This window comes from Aegilops tauschii, chromosome 4 (assembly GCF_002575655.3).
Source record: "Aegilops tauschii subsp. strangulata cultivar AL8/78 chromosome 4, Aet v6.0, whole genome shotgun sequence".
Classification (NCBI taxonomy): Eukaryota; Viridiplantae; Streptophyta; class Magnoliopsida; order Poales; family Poaceae; genus Aegilops; species Aegilops tauschii.
In genome coordinates this window covers 496,766,426-496,786,179 of record NC_053038.3, presented here as the reverse complement: position 1 = coordinate 496,786,179, position 19,754 = coordinate 496,766,426, and the positions used below count along the sequence as shown (strand labels likewise).

The 19,754-nt window shown below is 44.0% G+C and overlaps 1 protein-coding gene across 1 annotated transcript; it reads right to left on the bottom strand.

The window, feature by feature from the left end:
* Positions 1–8,469: 8,469 nt before the first annotated feature.
* LOC120963137 (uncharacterized) lies at positions 8,470–12,666 on the bottom strand. Its single transcript, XM_073497871.1, has 7 exons — positions 12,520–12,666; positions 12,350–12,482; positions 11,366–11,474; positions 11,147–11,267; positions 10,895–11,003; positions 9,578–9,651; positions 8,470–8,655 (listed from the first exon to the last, which is right to left on the bottom strand). The coding sequence occupies exons 1-6, from the start codon at positions 12,664–12,666 to the stop codon at positions 9,584–9,586; spliced, it is 687 nt and encodes a 228-aa protein (XP_073353972.1). The 3' UTR covers positions 8,470–8,655; positions 9,578–9,583.
* Between the last annotated feature and the right edge of the window lie 7,088 nt (positions 12,667–19,754).

Sequence of the window (19,754 nt, the reverse complement as noted above, 5' to 3'; positions counted from 1 at the left end):
ATAAATATCACATGAGTGTTAGTAATTGTGAAAGATTAAATGATAGTTGAGTATGTAGAGTTTGCTGAATCAAAGCTCTTACATAGACCCTTCCCGAAAATAAGATGAATTGCAATCGTTTGATGACTAAGAGCACGGTTTGTTAGTTTTCAAGAAAGTTTACACTAGTAGAAAAAGGGGCTTTCGTTCGGGCCTGGCCAGCCCATTAGTCCCGGTTCTGCCATGAACCGGGACCAATGGAGGAATTTGTCCCGGTTCGTGAGCCCAGGGGGCCGGCCGGGGCCTCGTGGGCATTGGTCCCGGTTCGTCTGGGCCCATTTGTCCCGGCTCTTGGCACGAACCGGGACCAATGAGCCTCGCTCCTGGCCCACAACCATTGGTTCTGGTTCGTGTCAGGAACCGGGACAAAAGGATGGCCTTTAGTCCCGGTTCCAGCCACGAACCGGGACAAATGAGTTGCCTATATATACCCCATCGTCGACGAGCAGAGCACTCCACAGTGCTCTAGTTTTTGCTGGCCGGTGAGGAAGGGCATTTGGGTGCTCTAGCTCACCTCTTATGCATGTGAGGTGTTCGATGAAATGCCTGAGCCACACTAGTTCAGCTTTCTCCTCTTGAAGCTCGACCTCCGAGCTCCATTTTTTCCGAGATTTGTCTAGGTTTAGCGGTCCGTCACGCCCCTTCCTCGTCTTCACCGCCGTCGATCGCCCGCGCCGATCTTGTCGCCGGCAGCACCGTGGTGAGCCTCTTGTTCTTATCTTCTTTCTAAAAGAAAAAAAATCTTACTTTAGATAGATACTTGTCTAATTTTCTTACTTTTGACACACATAATTATATATAATGCACGCAGATGAATTAGCAATGGATGTATGGTGACAGACACACCTCTGAGTACATTAAGGGCGTGCATAGTTTTCTCGAAGTGGCTGAGGCAAACAAGCAGAATGGTTTTATGTGTTGTCCATGCCCTAATTGTGGGAATACGAGGTCTTAATCTGACAAGAAAATCCTTCACACCCACCTGCTTTATAAGGGTTTCATGCCACACTATAATGTTTGGACGAAGCACGGAGAAATAGGGGTTATGATGGAAGACAGCGAAGAAGAAGAGGACGATGACAACTATCTGCCCCCTAAATACGGTGATGCTGCAACGGGGGAAGCTGAAGATCAAGAGGAAGCTGAAGATCCAGAGGAACCAGACGATGTGCCCGATGATGATCTCCGCTAGATCATTGTTGATGCAAGGGAAAAGTGCGAAAGTGAAAAGGAGAAGCTGAAGTTCGATCGCATGTTAGAGGATCACAAAAAAGGGTTGTACCCCAATTGCGAAGATGGCAACACAAAGCTCGGTACCATACTGGAATTGCTGCAGTGGAAGGCGGAGAATGCTGTGCCTGACAAAGGATTTGAGAAGCTACTGAAAATATTGAAGAAGAAGCTTCCAAAGGATAACGAATTGCCCGACAGTACGTACGTAGCAAAGAAGGTCGTATGCCCTCTAGGATTGGAGGTGGAGAAGATACATGCATGCCCTAATGACTGCATCCTCTACCGCGTTGCGTACAAGGATTTGAATGCATGCCCGGTATGCGGTGCATTGCGGTATAAGATCAGACGAGATGACCCTGGTGATGTTGAGGGCGAGCCCCGCTAGAAGAGGGTTCCTGCGTAGGTGATGTGGTATGCTCCTATAATACCACGGTTGAAACGATTGTTCAGAAACAAAGAGCATGCCAAGTTGATGCGATGGCATAGTGAGGACCGTAAGAAAGAGGGGAAGTTGAGAGCACCCGCTGACGGGTCGCAGTGGAGAAAAATCGAGAGAAACTTCTGGGCTGAGTTTGCAAGTGACCCAAGGAACGTATGGTTTGCTTTAAGCGCGGATGGCATTAATCCTTTCGGGGAGCAGAGCAGCAATCACGGCACCTGGCCCGTGACTCTATGTATGTATAACCTTCCTCCTTGGATGTGCATGAAGCGGAAGTTCATTATGATGCCAATTCTCATCCAAGGCCCTAAGCAACCCGGCAACGGCATTGATGTGTACCTAAGGCCATTAGTTGAAGAACTCTTACAGCTATGGAATGGAACAGGTGTACGTGCGTGGGATGAGCACATGGGGGAAGAATTTGACCTAAAGGTGTTTCTGTTCGTGACCATCAATGATTGGCCCGCTCTCAGTAACCTTTCAGGACAGACAAACAAGGGATACCACGCATGCACGCACTATTTAGCTGACACCGAAAGTATATACCTAGACAGATGCAGGAAGAATGTGTACCTGGGCCATCGTCGATTTCTCCCGACCAAGCATCAATGTCGAAAGAAAGGCAAGCATTTGAAAGGCGAGGCAGATCACCGAATGAAGCCCGCCATGCGTACCGGTGATCACGTACTTGCTATGGTCTCTAATTTACACGTAATATTTGGAAAGGGTCCCGGCGGACTAGCTGTTCCGAATGACCCTGAGGGACGCACACCCATGTGGAAGAAGAAATCTATATTTTGGGACCTACCCTAGTGGAAAGAGCTAGAGGTACGCTCTTCAATCAACGTGATGCACGTGACGAAGAACCTTTGCGTGAACCTTTTAGGCTTCTTGGGCGTGTATGGGAAGACAAAAGATACACCTGAGGCACGGGAGGACCTGCAACGTTTGCACGAAAAAGACGGCATGCCTCCAAACCAGTACGAAGGTCCTGCCAGCTACGCTCTTACCAAAGAAGAGAAGGAAATCTTTTTTGAATGCCTGCTCAGTATGAAGGTCCCGACTGGCTTGTTTGGTGGCGGTCGCGTGGGCCAGTGACGGTGCTTAGGCTTCCGGACACCGCGGAGGTGGTACGTCACCGTGTCAGCGAGGAGGACGAGCACGTCCGTCGCTACATGGTTGCGTCGGAGGGCAGGTTCGACAATACCTGGCAGGTTCTTCAGGGATCTCACTGGAGCTATGATCCTGTGATGGTTCCTTTCCTTTGGGTGTCCACCGCCCGCGCCGATACCCGTCGGGCGCTACGGTTCTAGCTATACTAGCGATGCTATATATATGTATGATAGTATTCGAGGTGTATTAGTGATAATATTCGATGATGTACGGACGGAAGAGATGATGTAGTTTTGCTTATAATTGAATGCATGCTAATTTTAATACTACTTTATTTTACGATTTGGTTTTGTTTATTGAATGCTCAAATTGGAAAACTACTCCTACTTTGAATGCTAAAATTGGAGAGCACTATGCAAGGCATATGCATATGATTAGTTGATAGCTTATAGGGTTTTTGTTGTCATAGAAATCTAGGAGCCCCCTCCATCATCCCCGCCGTCATCCCCGTCACCGACCCCCTCCGACCTCGAGGTGAGACCAGCCAAATTCTTTTTTAGAAAGATAATTAAACGATATTTTGGGTTGACTTTAAGTCTGTCGAGTCTCCACCATATATGAGAGGACGAAGAATCCCGACTGTTGTTGTGGGGTAGCTTCTCCTTTGTTCCCGTGTGCTAGAAAATTTGGTGTAATGCACTCGGGAACGAAAGGAGGAGCTACCATCACCGACTGTCACAAATGTCAGAGAGGAATCAGTGAGGGAGAGTTCCACCATATATGTATGAGAGGACGAAGAATCCCGACTGTTGTCGTGGGGGTCTCTTCTCCTTCGTTCCCGTGTGCTATACATTTTGGTGTAATGCACTCGGGGACAAATGGAGGAGCGACCATCACCAACAGTCGAATGTATACACCACGTGAGCCGAGAGTTTTCAAGAAAAGACTCGACAAACCGATAGTCAACCCGTGATGAATAATAATGATCTAATTTAGTTTTTGTAGTACATATATTTAATTGTACAAGTTTAATCTTTGAATTATGAACGTAGGAAATATCGTCATCGGACGACGAAAGTCTCCTGGGGGAGTACGGCTGGTGCCACGACGATCCAGGTTTGTGCGACAGGCCTCCCCTGGACGATGATCGGCGCTTCAGCATTAAGCTCGAGGAGACCTTCGATGTTGAAACGGTACGCAACGGCGACAAGTGTTTTTTCGTAATTAAGCATGACTTCAACTATTTCAACGTGTAATTTTCATCGTTTACAATTCGAGTATAGCTTATCCCATGCCATGCAAGATGCTATGTCTTGGAGAGGATGGATTTTGAAGACCATGAAAATTTTGAAACGAAGAAAATTCACCTAAGGACCCATCATGATGTGGATTTTGAAGTAAATCTGTATAATGCTGAGAGCGTAACCCATTTTGGTTGCAAAAATTGGGAAGCATTTTGCAAGATGTATGGTTTTGATGAGGGTATGCTTGTCACCATGGATCTTGGTGATCCTGACATCGACCAAGACAATATGGACATTTGGTCCTTGTTGATATGGCTCCAGTTCTACCGCTATGTGAGTTTCTCAAACATAGTTAATTATTAACTAATTTATATTGTTTATTTCAAAATAGTTGATAGCTTATTTCCATTGACAGCTTATTTTGATTGTTCAAACAATGTGCGGAACATGGTAGACAAAACCCACGACACCGATGGCTCCGAGTTAACTTATCAGGAGAAAAATCATCTGGTCGGATTTTGTACTGATCTTGAGAATTACAATATCTACAATCAAACTCCTCAACATTATGGTCAATACGTGCCACTAGTGCACGTGTTGAACTACGGTAACTACCATGGAGATACCCTAGTAATATTTTTTACTATTACGACATCTGTGCATCTTTTGCATATTTCTAAAACTAGTACATCATTGCTAACTATGAAGTTATTACTATGTTTTTCAACAGAGAATCCCAGAGCATTGTGTGCCTCATTTGATGTATCAGAATGGCAGCCTTCGTGTTTTCAACATATATCCAGGTCATCCTACGAATCTCAACTGTCCATACCGGATTTCTAAAAGAAGTGGAGACATGCTAATCAGGGAATGGAAAAAATGTATGGACAGTCGTAAGGAGGTTCTTGGAAGCAAAAGGAAGCGCCGTGCAAGAATTGGAAACAGGATGATCTCCATTCTCCATAATGGAGAGTCAGGGTCTATATTGTTTTATGCTATTTTACCTTAAATAGGGTATTTAGGTCCTGCATAATACTGATGATCATGTGCTAAGAACAATTAAGTAGGGTTGGTTCGATGACTATCAGGATGATGATCGTATGACTTGTTATTAATAACGAGTAGAAGTTGTATGATGGTGATTAGTAGGACTTGTTATTATGATGATGCATGATGCGAGCGTGAAGAGTTATTATATATCTGTGGGTGAAATGAACATGGATTGGATTGAATTGAAGGCAACATGCATGTGGTGCATGTCGAAAGTAGTACAATCCAAACTTGATCAAGTTAGGATTAGTATTACTTTTGACATGCACCACATGTTGCCTCACTTCAATCTAAGTCATGTTTAGGCATAGCAGTAGCAGTACCACGGAGATAAGAGAGGACACATCTCTCTATTAGCTACCTATAACAACCTAAATTAACACCCAAAACCCCTAAACGACCTCCTTTCAAAAAAAAAAACAGCCCCTGAAATGCTGACGCGTGGAAGCTTATTGGTCCCGGTTGGTGTTGCCAACCGGGACCAAAGGCCCTCCTGCCTGGGCTCGCCGGAGCGGCCACGTGGAGGCCCATCTGTCCTGGTTGGTATAAGAACCGAGACTAAAGGCCTAGGGCATTAGTAACGACCCTTTAGTCCCGGTTCCCCAACCGGGACAGATGGGCCTTATGAACCGGGACAAATGGCCCTTTTTCTACTAGTGTTATGATCTATACTTTAACATGTGAATAGCTTGTTACTTGATCATGAGAAGTTTTATGAGTTGAGCTACTGTTGGAACTATCATTAATCAAACTTATGCACTTGCTAGCATTCACACTTCATAAATTATTTCTATTATCGTTTACCTACTTGAGGACGAGCAGGAATTAAGCTTGGGGATGCTCATACATCTCCAACGTATCTATAATTTATGAAGTATTCATGCCATGTTTACAATAGTTTTATATGATTTTGGTATGATTTGATTAGAACTAACCCGGACTGACGCTGTTTTCGGCAGAATTGCCGTGGTGTTGTTTTTGTGCAGAAATAAAAGTTCTCGGAATGCGATGAAAATCAACGAAGAATTTTTCTGGAAAATATAAAAAATACTGGAACGAAAACTTACCGGAGGGGAAGCCCGTGGGCCCCACGAGGGTCGAGGGCGCGCCCCTGTGCCTCATGGACTTCCCGTGGGGCCCCCTGACTTGTTCTAGACGCCAACCTCTCCTATAAATACCCAAACCTCCAGAAAATAACCTAGATCAGAAGTTCTGCCGCCGCAAGCCTCTGTAGCCATGAGAAATCCATCTAGGCCCTCTCTGGCACCCTGCCGGAGGGGGCTATCATCACCGGAGGCCATGGAGGAGGATCCTGGAGGGGCCATCATCACCATGAAGGCCAATATCCAGAGGGAGAACCTCTCCCCATCCAGGGGGAGGCCATGGAGGAGGAAGCACAAGGGGGAGAACCTCTCCTCCTCTCTCTCGACGGCGCAGGTGTGCCATCGGGAGGGGAATCATCGCCGCGATGATCGTCTTCATCAACATCACCATCATCATCACCATCATCATCTCCTTTACGCGGTCCACTATCCCGCACCCCGCTATAATCCCTACTTGAACATGGTGCTTTATGCCACATATTATTATCCAATGATGTGTTGCCATCCTATGATGTTTTGAGTAGATATCCTGTGTCTTTGGGTTGATTGATGATCTAGATTGGTATGAGTTGTATGTTTTATTTTGGTTCTGTCCTATTGTGCCCTCTTTGTCGCGCAAGCATGAGGGATTCCCGCTGTAGGGTGCTGCAATACGTTCATGATTCGCTTATAGTGGGTTGCTTGAGTGACAGAAACATAAACCCGAGTAAGGGGGTTGTTGTGTATGGGATAAAGGGGACTTGATATGTTAATGCTATGGTTGGGTTTTACCTTAATGACACTACAAGAAATATGTCAACTTGTGACCCTCACTATTGGCCACTGAAAGGTCATAGTTTTTCATTTGCGACCTTTTTGTGACCAAAAACAGAAGGTCAAAAGCTGGCAGTCGTAAACTGAAATTAACGACCTTCTCTGTGAGAAGGTCGTGGAATTCCACGACCAAAACGAAAGGTCATTGATTCCATGACTTCTGTTTTGGTCGCTAGCTCTCTACCTAGGCCACGTCGGATCCGACGTGGCAATCTGATGTGGCAAAATTGCGACCAATTGAAAAGGTTGTTGGTTAAAATCAGCCCGGTCCAGTTCGTTGTTCTACATGGGCCTAGCCCAACAATTCAGCCTATTTGATTTTTTTTCTGTCAATTTTTTGGTCGACTTCATGGGCCAAGCCCAACGTTGCAGCCTTTTTTATTGTTGGGCCGTGGCCTTTTTGTCTAAACAATTTCATTTTCCTTTTTTATTAAATGGGTCCACTTGGGTCCCAGTTGTCAGGTTCTGGTAACTGGGTCCCATTTATCATGTTCTGGTAAGTGGGTCCCATCTATCAGGCTCATATTCTTCATATTTCAACCAGTATTTAAATTGGCAGACAAAAAGCACACATAATACTTCAAATAAGAGCAACCAGATCACATAATACATTGACAACAACAGTAACAAGCTCTATCCATGCCAATACATATGACCATGTGTAATACAGTACTTTACAAGCTCTACAAGTGTAACGAGCTCTAAAAGTGTGATACAGTACTACTTTACAAGAAAATGACAACATGACGGACTCGCCGGACGACCAGTCGGGGCTGGGAACAAACAAAATGGCAACATGGCTTCCTGTCACCCTGTTACATGAATGAGAGAAGAATTAGAAAAACTGGGGCAAATATATTATGAACAGACCATTCAAGAAAATGTCATTTATAGCTATACCATTGCAAACCAAGAGATACCGAAAAAGTGGAGGAACAACAATTAATAATGTACTAGATTAGTCGGTAGGCTAATTTAATTGAGTGCAGCAACTAGTTACCAAAACAGAGGCATGCTATGGTAATTGATGGTTGCTGTTGTTGTTTTAGCAGCAGTGGCATACTCAAAATCTAACAAGTATTAGTACTCTGATGTGCTAGTGCTAGTATTAAAAAAAGGATAAATTTGACTAGAGCAAGGAAATGAAAACAAGGACAGAAATTCTTTCTTGCAAATTAACAAACACATGCATAGCATAGCTAGCTAATGACCCAGGGGAAAAAAACTGATGAAGCAGCAAGGCCATGACAACCACCAGGTGCATAGCTACTCTACCTAATGCGCCATTAGCAGAAAGCAAGCCGTTTACAACTAGCTAACAAACATCAACCATTATAAAAATTACGATAGCAGCAGCCCTTGCAGGGAGATTAGCAGCAGGTTAGTGAGCAGAGGGAGAGGGAGGTGGTACCTGCTAGGAGCGGTGCGTGGTCATGGCCGGGCTTGAATCATTAAGCTCAGGCAGGGCAGCTTGGTTGCCTTGGAAGCAGAGGAGCAGACCCCTTGTTGCGGGACAGGGTCGGTGCCTAGGTGCGTCCCTCCTCCTCGAGCAGGACAAGGCCATGTTCCCGGCTAGAACTGGCATCCTCCTGTCGTCGTCGCCGTCCACGCCATGGGCGGTCTGCAGAAAAGTAAGAGAACTAGAGAAGGTTAGTTTGCAAAGCGACAAGCTACAGTGTGTAACAAAGATATTCAATCTATTCAGCAAAAACAACACAAAAATATATGATAGTCTGCAGAACAACATAGCGTCATTCACAAGCAAATTATAGGATGCAAACAGCAAGTAGTACCATAATTCTCATCACAGTCATACATTGAATTCATTAAAGGCTACAGATTCATAGAATTCATTAAAGGCTGCAGATAAAAATAGGTAGATTTCTTTCTTCTCTTTGATTTATGCTAGCAGAGATGTAGCAGGCAGGAAGGTAGGAAGCAATCACATATGCATGTATGTATGAAGCAGATCATGAAAAGAGCAACATCTAATTAACTTGATTGCCTTGCAGATGACACACAAGATGAAGAGCACTTGGACAGAAGCGATGGACGCCGCGAACTGGCAGATCACAGATTTCTCCATAAGTACAGAAGTAGTATTTGCATCAGTACAGCTACACTAGCACGTAGTACAAACATGGTATCACAGACATTCTCTAATTGACTAGCACCCAAATATATACATGCACCAGTTCAGGAAATTCAAAGACCTATATAAGAGAGCACTCGATTCAGCAAGAAGATACAGTGGATATATCAAGATTTGATATGCCCCAATCTCTGAAGATTTGTATGTGCAAATCTGCAGATTCAGGTGTAGTGATTCAAACCGTACGTAACTATAAATTTTTTTACAGTAAAAACTGTGTGTACAAATCTGAATATAGAAAACACAAAGTGCATTCAGGATCCACTTCCCAACATCTAAATTCACCGAACATGTCCTAAAATTAGCACAACTAGAAAGTACAGAGATAAGAACAACAATGCACACCCAAGACTAAACAAATCTGCATTCATGTGATACTGAAGAAAAATACAGATAACTAGGGCGTGGATTCTCTCGAGCTCTCGCAGGGATCTTCAATGGGCGAGCAGGTGATGGCACACGCTCCTGTTCATCCAACAGCAGCAGTTCAACACCACAGCGGAGTACAAAGCAAAATAAATAAAGGAGGAGAATATGTACAATACTGCCCCAGAAGCAAGACATCAGGCAAAGAAAATAAGGAGCCTAAGAATACATCTACTCTGCTTTGCTGTCTGCTGTAGCAAACATGCACTTGATTCCTTAAGAGGTAAATGCATACACTAGTGTTGTCTGCAGTAGCAAACATGCACTTAATTCCTTAGAGGTAAATGCATACACCAGCGCAAATTTTACTCACATGTTACTGCTGGATTCAACTTACAAATATAAAGAGACATGGCACTATACATGCGTACCAGAGACGTCTAGCCTAGCATCAAAGTTGAATTCATGGTAGATGTACTAGAGAAAACTAACGAGGCTTGGATCGATCGATCGATCGTTGGAGCGAGCAGTCGTACACTGATTGATTCTATGCGGCCAGGGATACAAGAGATGAGTACATAACTCTACTACAGATCCTAGCATCTAGGAGTACTGCATTTGCCAAACACCTCCTAAGTTGACTGACACTTGAACAAAAAAACAAGCACTGTACTTGGTGCCAATTTGCACCCGAATGTCCGATGGCACAGCTAGCTTAGATCCGTTCATGGATAAATAAATCCAGTCAAATGGTGACTTCAACTAACTTCTGGACTGATTTTGCTCAAGTTTCTTAATAGACTTACAATGTTTAGCTTCCAGAAGTTAAATCACAAAGTTTAGCTTACGAAAACAAAATTACAAGGTTCTCTATCTGCAATTAGTACAAACTTGATAGTGCTACAAGTGCTAATGATCCAACAGCGTCCCAACTCCACACATCCTAGTACTGAATTTCCTCACACTTGACAGTGCTACAAGCAAGCAAGCAAGCAAACATGCAAATACAAGTAGTAGTATTGGTTGTCTAATGAATGGGACACATGATTCTCCTCAAATAAATTGACAAGATTTTCTTCTTGTTTTTTCTAGTTAATGACAACCAGTCATCAATCAAGCAAGCAACATCACATTGGTATAGCAGTTAGCATCGTTCAGCATATATGGGGTGTGAGCAGTCAACACCTACTAATTTTATTTTATTTGTTTGCATCGAGTCAGCACCTACTAGATGGGATGGAAATGCATCTTCTGTATTAGTTGTGGAGCATGAGTGTATTATTAGCAATGAAAGCAAGGGTCGACACTAGTGAAAGAGCGGACAGGAATATTTGCTTGCAACCTGACGACGTCGCTTGTGCGAGGCGAGGCGAGGCGAAGAGCAGCTCCTCGCTCTTGGCGCCGAGCCTGACGAGGGGAGGGGGGCTCCATGGAACCTGCGACAACCCGACCTGCACAGTGTAAAAAAATTCAGTAAACATACTAGTGATCTGCACAGTGCTGCTCCATAGCTCAACTGAACTTCAGAAAAGTAAGACAAACAAAGTACAGTTCGTGACTTGAGAGGATAGGATTCAGGGTAAAAACGACTCACCCAAGAGACCAGAGTCTCTTCGTCCTCGTCGGGCTCGTTGGACAGGACCGCTCTCTTGCCAGTGATGATCTCCAGAAGCACGAGGCCGAAGGAAAACATGGCTGTCATCTCCTTGCTGGATCTTGGCCAGCGCAGGGGAAACATGGCATTCAAGCATCGGTCAACACTTGTGGAAGAACGTATCAATACAGTGAAATAAAAGATGTGGTGGGGGCATACAATGGAGTTAGGGACACCAACTTCCGCACAGATGTCCAGTACGAGCTTGGACATGTTTCCCCTGAGCTCGGAACATTCTTCTGCAGCCTAAAACTTGCCACTATATCATCTGGAAGAAAAAAAAACAGTTTCATTAGACACATGATACATTCATACATCAATACATCTGGTACTCTTACCCAATAAAACAAAGAACAGTGATCACCGCATGTGCTTAAACTAAATTGGAACCATGACGCTCCAATAGTGCCACCTAAAATTGGCAAGGATTCATTGGAGGTTAAAGTTCTTGCTTTAGACCACTGGAAAGGATTCATATGTTTGGGAATAGATCGCACCTAGAATTCATGGACAGTCATATATTGTTTGGTAATACATCACGCCTAAAATTCATGAGCAGTAATCAATTACTGCTCGGTCCTTTATCACAGCTGTTGCAATAACACGAAATAGGAAGTGACAGCAACTCCATCACTTTGGCAGCTCAAGTAGCTTTCACCACCGATAATTCTACAGCCAGATGAAAAATTAACTATGCCAACTAACAACGGTACCAAATCATGCTGGACTACGATGCAGAATCAAAAGCAATACATCACTGGCATCAAACCGAATCGGTCAAAGCTTAGGGCGACGACGCTGAGGGGGATGCAGTCGGTACACGTTTTCTCAGCCTACTCAATTTCCAAAACTTAGCACCGACAGATGCCTAAGCAGCGCGGATCAAGCAACGAGCTGTACGCGACTAAAATTAGCAGGTGAGACTACCAGGTCACACTGGTAAGACCGCTTTCCCTGTAGCCGACGGATTCAAAAACTCCACCGATAGCGGCCGCAGCCCGGCGGTCCGTACAGCCAGATCCAGAGGCGCGCGGGGCCGTACGGACGAGGCGCAGACCGGGCCGACAGGCGGTGGCAGCGGAAACAGAGGCGAGAGCTGGGCAATGTCGGTGGATCCGGAGGGGAGATCCCGAACCGACTCACCTATGAACCCGTCGGTGAAGGGATCCTGCGTGCCGGGCGTCGGGCCCCTCCTGCCGCGGCCCGCGAAGGGCGGCAGCCAGAAGAGCGCGGATAGTAGCACGGCCGCGCCCAGCACGAGCGCCGCCACGCATTGCTGGGCACGTGCGCCGACGCCGGACTAGGAGACGTACCAGAAGCCCGTGGCGCGGCTGGGGAGGCAGATGAGGCCGCACGACGAGGCGCGGATCCAGCTCGACGACGGTGTGGATCCGGAAGGCCCGCTGTAGCGGTGGCGGATCTGGCCGCGGACTGGCCTCGTTGGCTCGATCTGGCGCCATGGGAGAGAGGGAGAGGTGCGGTACAGAGTGGTGGCCGGGGAAGGATTGATGACGGTGGGGGTGAGAGGAGGACGGCAGGATTCCTGCCTGAGGTTGCTAGGACCGGGCGCCGGAGGCTGCGGCGGCAAGGGAGAAGTGCAACGCTAGGGTTCGCGCGAGAGAGAGGAGGACACGAGGGGTGGGGTTCGAGAGAGAGGGGAGTTTGCTGCCGTGGGTTGGATGGATAGACGGATGGATGGTCAGATGGATGCCATGTCATCGATCCAAGCCACAAGTGATTCCACCAATCAGAATTAAGCTTATGTAGTTTTTCTTTCTTTTTGTTTCTCTTATAAGGCAAATGTCCAATGTTATGTCAAAATTCATGGCAAATTTTGTCCAAATGATCTCATATTTTGCATAAATGTGCATCTTGGAATGGCAAACAATGTTGCCTAAGGGAGTTTTCATTTTCTTTGCACAGAAAATTCATTTTCCATTTTTCGAATGCCCGAAATGAGGTTATTGTGAAGGAACTACCAAATAATTGTTGCAAAAATGGACCAAATCAATTTTATAAAATACTATGCCATGTTTAATGCACAATTGACACAATGGTTGGGTGTCAAAAGCCTTGATCCACCTCTGGTGAAAAAGACAAATTTCCACCGATTCAGCAGGAAGCGGGTCAAATTTGAAATGTAGCTGCGTCATAGTTTGCTATTTATTTTTTCCAAAAATCATTTCTAGGTACATAAGTATCTATTTAATCAGAGAAACATCAAATTTTTTCCAAGATTCAACCACTAGCTAGGAACGGTCAAGCCCGCCGTTTTGACCGCATTTTGAAACGGGCATAAAAAATTCAAAAAAAATTGGGAAACCTTCGCATTGCGTCATCATATGTGACCAAGTTTCCATGAAAAATAATAAACTTGTAATACGACAATTATTTTAAAAAAGTGTTCTCAGAAATGAGATATCATGCGTGAAGGTTCATGGCTTTCAAGCCAAATGATCAATCTTATGGCCACATTCATGGCATAGTTTGTTCAAATGATCTCATATTGTGCAAAAGGGTGCATCTTGGAATTCCAAATAATGTTGCCTAAGGGAGTTTTCATTTTCTTTGCACGGAAAATTCATTTTCCATTTTCCGAGTGCCCGAAATGAGTTTTTTTGTGAAGGACCTACCATATATTTGTTGCAAAATTGGACCAAATCAAAATACTAGGACATATTTAATGCGCAATTGACCAAATGGCTGGGTGTAAAAAGTTTTGATCCATCTCTCGTTAAAAAGACAAATTTCCGCCGATTCAGTTGGAAGCGGGTCAAATTTGAACTGCAGCTACCTCGTAGTTTGCTCTTTATTTTTTCCAAAAATCATTTCTAGGTACATAGGTATCTATTTAATCAGAGAAACATCAAAAGGTCTCCAAGATTCAACAACTTGCTAGGAACGGTCAAGCCCGCCGTTTTGACCGCATTTTGAAATGGGCATAAAAAATAAAAAAAATCAAAAAAATTGGAAAACCTCCGCATTGTGTCATTATATGTGACCAAGTTTCCATAAAAAATAATAAACTTGTAAGACGGTAATTATTTTAAAAAAGTGTTTTTAGAAATGAGCTATCATGTGTGAAGATTCATGGCTTTCAAGCCAAATGATCAATCTTATGGCCACATTCATGGCATAGTTTGTTCAAATGACCTCATATCGTGCACAAGGGTGCATCTTGGAATTAAAAACAATGTTGCCTAAGGAAGTTTTCATTTTCTTTGGACGAAAAATTCATTTTCCATTTTTTCGAGTGCCCAAAATGAGTTTTTTTTGTAAAGGACCTACTATATATTTGTTGCAAAATTGGACATAATCAATTTTATAAAATATTAGGCCATATATAATGCACAATTGACAAAATGGTTGGGTGTCAAAAGTTTTGATCCACCTCTGGTGAAAAAGACAAATTCACGCCGATTCAGTAGGAAGCGGGTCAAATTTGAACTGTAGGTGCCTCATAGTTTGCTCTTTATTTTTTCCAAAAATCATTTCTAGTTACATAAGTACCTATTAAATCATAAATACATGGTTTGGTGGCGATACGTCGAGGTTTGGACGGTGGCCGAGGGCCCCAACTCTAGAGCGCGTAAACTCGCATGCCCGCCGCGTGGTCACGGCGTGACCGTGGCGTTGCCATGTGTTCTGGGCGGCCTAGGCATGTCTAGTGGGTTGGGCACTCCCCAGGTAGGTGCTAGGAAGAAAATCACAACATAAGATTCTCACGAGGAGACCGATCGATGCTCAAACATGAATAAGCAGCCAAGTGTTTGATTAGCGGTACGGGAAATGCACATGGCTAATGGGCATGAGTTTTGGCTGAGGATGATCAGTTACTAAGAAGACCGTCTTCACAAATTTTCAGCTCAAAAGGAGGAGCCTAGGTGGTACTTGCTTTGCAAAGTACCACACTGGACATAAATACGAATGTTGAAGCTGGGCTCAAAATAATGAATGGATTGAGCTGGCATCTGGTGGAGGATGGTAATTTGGGCATAGGAAAGCACTGTAGAAAATGGATACCATTTGGACATGCCAAAGTGGTACTTCCTTCACAAAGTGTTTTTTTGAACAGAATAGGAAAATGAATATTTTTGAATTAATTTTGAACTAGGCAAGGAAGGGTTTTTTTACATATTTGACGAAGATATGACCCAAAGAATTTATGAGATTTTTTTGGGAATTTTGGGAATGACAGAAATATAGGGTGCTTCACAACCTAGGGCAAAAACTTCCACATGGACACGACACATAGGCAAAACTGATGAGGTGGCGCCTAGTCATAGCAACCCACCACAATTTACAAGGTTATGACCATCTACATTGGTCATGATTAGCTAGAAATAAGGCAGCGGACCAGTGCTATCTGCTTTATGACCATTTCGTGTAAGGAAATTACGACCTTTCTGACCAAAATGGTCGTTATAGTTTAGGGTTTGGAGCCCCCCGAACAGCTTTTGACCAATTGGTCTCAAATGGTCATAGATCTATGACCAATTCTTCCAGGGTCACTGACAGAAGGTCACTAGTTGACATATTTCTTGTAGTGTGACCTTTAGTAGTTGCGGATGCTTGCTAGAGTTCCAATCATAAGTGCATATGATCCAAGAAGAGAAAGTATGTTGGCATATGCCTCTCCCTCATATGAAATTGCAATGACGACTACCGGTCTTCTTAACGATTGCCTAGGATAACTCCGCACACCAACCCATCATTATTCCACACTTGCTATTTATAATATTTAGTAATATATTCTAACTTTATAATAACAACACCTATTTTTATGTTTTAGCTCTCCGATATCATGCAAAGTTATCCTCTTCATACCCACAACGTAGTTTTATTTCTCGTTTCTAGTAGGAAGCAAACATTCGGTGTACGTAGAGTCGTATCAGTGGCAGATAGGACTTGAGGGAATGTTGATCTTACCTTTAGCTCCTTGTGGGTTCGACACTCCATACTTATCACTTCCACCATTGGGAATTGCTACAATGAATCGCTGCACTTGGGGATTATCAGGAAGCGGTAGGTCGAGCCGTTGTACTACATGGTGGCTTCGGGTCTGCTTTGTGGAGATGAAGGAAGAAGGAGGGCAGATGGGAGAGGATGGGATTGGGGTGTGGATGAGGAGGGAGAGAAAGACGATAGGTGTGGCTTAAATAGCCCTAGTGCGACGTGTTTTTTGAATTTTTTGACCGGTTTCACCGGGTGGAAGTAATGAGCGGGCGGCGTTTGGTGGCATCGGACCGTGTACACGTGCGTGGGAAATCGAAGGCTGCATCAATAGCCAGGCTGTGACGTTTCACCGCTGCACGCGTCTGTGCCATCGGTCGGGGGTCAAGGGGGCACGCCTGCTTGTTCTTCTGTGCGTGTGCCGCCCGTGCATGCATGCATAGTAGGCTGCTTGCTCGCATGCATGGCAATGTAGCCTGCTGGCTAGGGCCTGGCTAGAGGAGGCGTGGCAATGTTCCGTCCAAAGATCCAACGGGTGGGCTTCTTTTACCAGAGCCCAACGGCTAGCCCACTCGACGCAGCGCAAAAAAAACAACGTTTCTGAATCCAGCAAATCAGAGCATAGCCCGCGGATCGCTGACGTAGCACTGCATGCCGATCCACACCGTTGAACACGCAGTGATCCAGTGATCCAGAGTTGAGGGGGGGAGGGGTTATCCAGCATTGTCGAATGCAGCCAATCACATAGCCTCACGCAGAACAATGACGTAGCCCTGGCCCCTAATCCAGACCGTCCACTAACAGAGATCCAGCGGCGCGGAAGGGTGCGGGGTTTCAGATGGGGTTTGAGGGGGTTTGAGAGGGTTATGAGGGGTTTTGAGAGGGTTGTAAGCGCTAGGGTTGAGCATAACTAATTCAAAAAAATCATAAAAATATGAAACTTGCACCATCATCGTTTTATGTGAGTGAGTTCCTAGGAAAAATAAGAACTTGGTCTATGGGTATTTTCATGAAAAACCCTTCACAAAACATAGCTATCATGAACGAGGTTGCATGGGATTCAAGCTAGGGTTTAGGGCTAAGCATGTCATAGTTTATCCAAAGGATCTCATATTGTGCATGTACCCTATATTTGCACACTAGATGTCAATTTTTGATTTTTGGCCCATTTATAAAAGGTCGAAAATTTTTGCTTAGGAATGGGGTGTTTAGCCTAGCTTCGGAGCTCATTTGGAGCACATTTTTCATGACTAGTGTTTCACATCAACAATAAGTGCTCGGATTGAGAAAGCATTATAACATCAATACCACATACTAAACAATTTCAAATTTGAATTTTGGGTCAAATTTGAAATTCGGCCAGAATTTGAATAGTATTACACAAATACCATTTTACACAAATTTAGGCAAGTTTGTTCTACAACACACATCACCATTAGACAAGTTTGACAAAAGAAGTTTTCACTTCTTCTTCTTACCACTCGATTTTTTCTTCTTCTTACCACTTTTTGATCCTATGACACCTAGCTCACTCAAACTCTTGGTTTTCTTAACTGGGCTAGCTAGGACAGCTTCAGCTGGCACCACAATATCTACATGAGGCTCAGTTTGCACAACATCAACTCCAGTAGCTTCAATTGGTAATACAACTTGCAATATAGGCTCAGTTTGCGGAACATCAGCCGCAACAGCGTCAGTTTGCACCACATACTGCACCACATCATCATCCAAATGTTGCTCATGATGCATCACAAGATCAAAGACTGCCTCATTTTGCACCACAACATCATCCAAATCTTGATCATTTTGCATCACAACATCATCCAACTCTTGCTCATTTTGCACCGCAGCATCATCCAACTCTGTTTTATCACCAAAACTTCTCTTTATTTTCTATAGCCATTGATTCTTGCCTTTTTGATTGCCCAGCAATCTTCAACAACAAGGGGTTGACCTCCACGCTTCCTCCTGGAAAACAAAGCTTCTAATTTGGCTAGTAATTAAAAACAACACCCAAATAAAAAACACAAACATAAACATACTTTAGCCTTTCAGGAGTGTAACGACATTTTGGAGATCCTTTTCGGTGCCCAAGTTCCTGGCACAACTTGCATCTATTTTTGTTACCTTTTTGGGACCTTTTTTGGCTTTGCATCCTTCTTCTCCTTCCTCTATTTACTGCTCCCACCTTTCTCAAACCATGCCTTGAATCTACTCCCTTTAGGCCTGCCAGCCTTTCTTTTTGTTAGGAGAGGACACATGGAAAATTCAATTTCCACTTCAGGCCACTGAGACTAATCTGTAAGTGCTGGATTGGAGTTGCATATGCAGCCTTGAATCTTGCCACTGAGTAATATTCATGCAAATATGGGTGCATGTTTATCTTGGGTTGGGAGGCCAAAAAAAGTATGGCATGGTCACATGGTTTCCCGGTGTGTTGCCACTCGAGGCAAGTGCATTCATACAACTCAGTGTTAACAACATGCCACCTTCCAGTCTTGGTATCTCTAACTTCAGCACCCCACAATGAAGATTTTTCAACAGACAAATGTGTAAGATTTCCGCTCCTGTTCACCACATGGTGTACCACTGCAGGAAGTTTATCCCCTTGCAGACAATCACCAATCCTTTTTCTCAATTCCCACATGTGCATGATCATGATCCTGATTTGGTCAACCATGTCATGCACAGGCATAACTGCTTTATCTTGTTGTTAAAACTTTCTGCCAAGTTATTGTTGATATGATCACACTTGATGGCAGTGTTAAATCATAACCTGTACCAAACTCACTGCATGCTGCTTTTATCTTATCAAGATGATATGAATGTGTTTGTTTGGTGTAATATCTTGCTGCTGGCCACATTCTCCCAAATTCTACCCATCTGAATTTTTTGATCAAATTCATCCACATATGGCCGAAGCACTCCCTCTACTCACAATGAGGAAAAACATTCTTCACTGCATTTTCTAGCCCTTTACATGCATCTGTGTGTACTGCCAAAGGTGACACTGGCCCTATGCATCTTTTCAACTGCTTCATGAATCATGTCCATGAAATCTCTGTCTCAGACTGAAACAAACCAATAGCAACAGGGAACATCCAGTTGTGTCCATCTAAAGCATTGCATGCTGCCAATTGACCATTCCATTTGACAGTCAAAAAAGATGAGTCTATGCTCAGATATGGACGGCACCCTGCTTTAAAGCCATCTATGCAAGGCTTTAAAGCAATAAAGAACTTGGAGAAAAGAACTCTACCATCCTCTGTTACCTCTGTATCTTTCTCCACAACACTGCGAGGTGACCTCTTTTACACATCTGCTTTGAAGTTATAAAGCATCCTAAAAGTATTTGCCCAATCACCATATAATTCTTTCATTGCCCTCTGTTTTGCTTTTCACACTGTGGTATACTTCACCTTAATGGGGTACTGCTTTTCCAAGTCCACTTTAAGTTTCTTTGCTGTAGTGTTTGGTTTCTTGGCTAAAATTGGAGTGAACTTTTCTGCAATCCAAAGCTGTGATGTCATGGTTGATACTCTCTATGAACTTGTATTACAAGTATGTGGATTTGGGATTTGATTAACCCTGATGG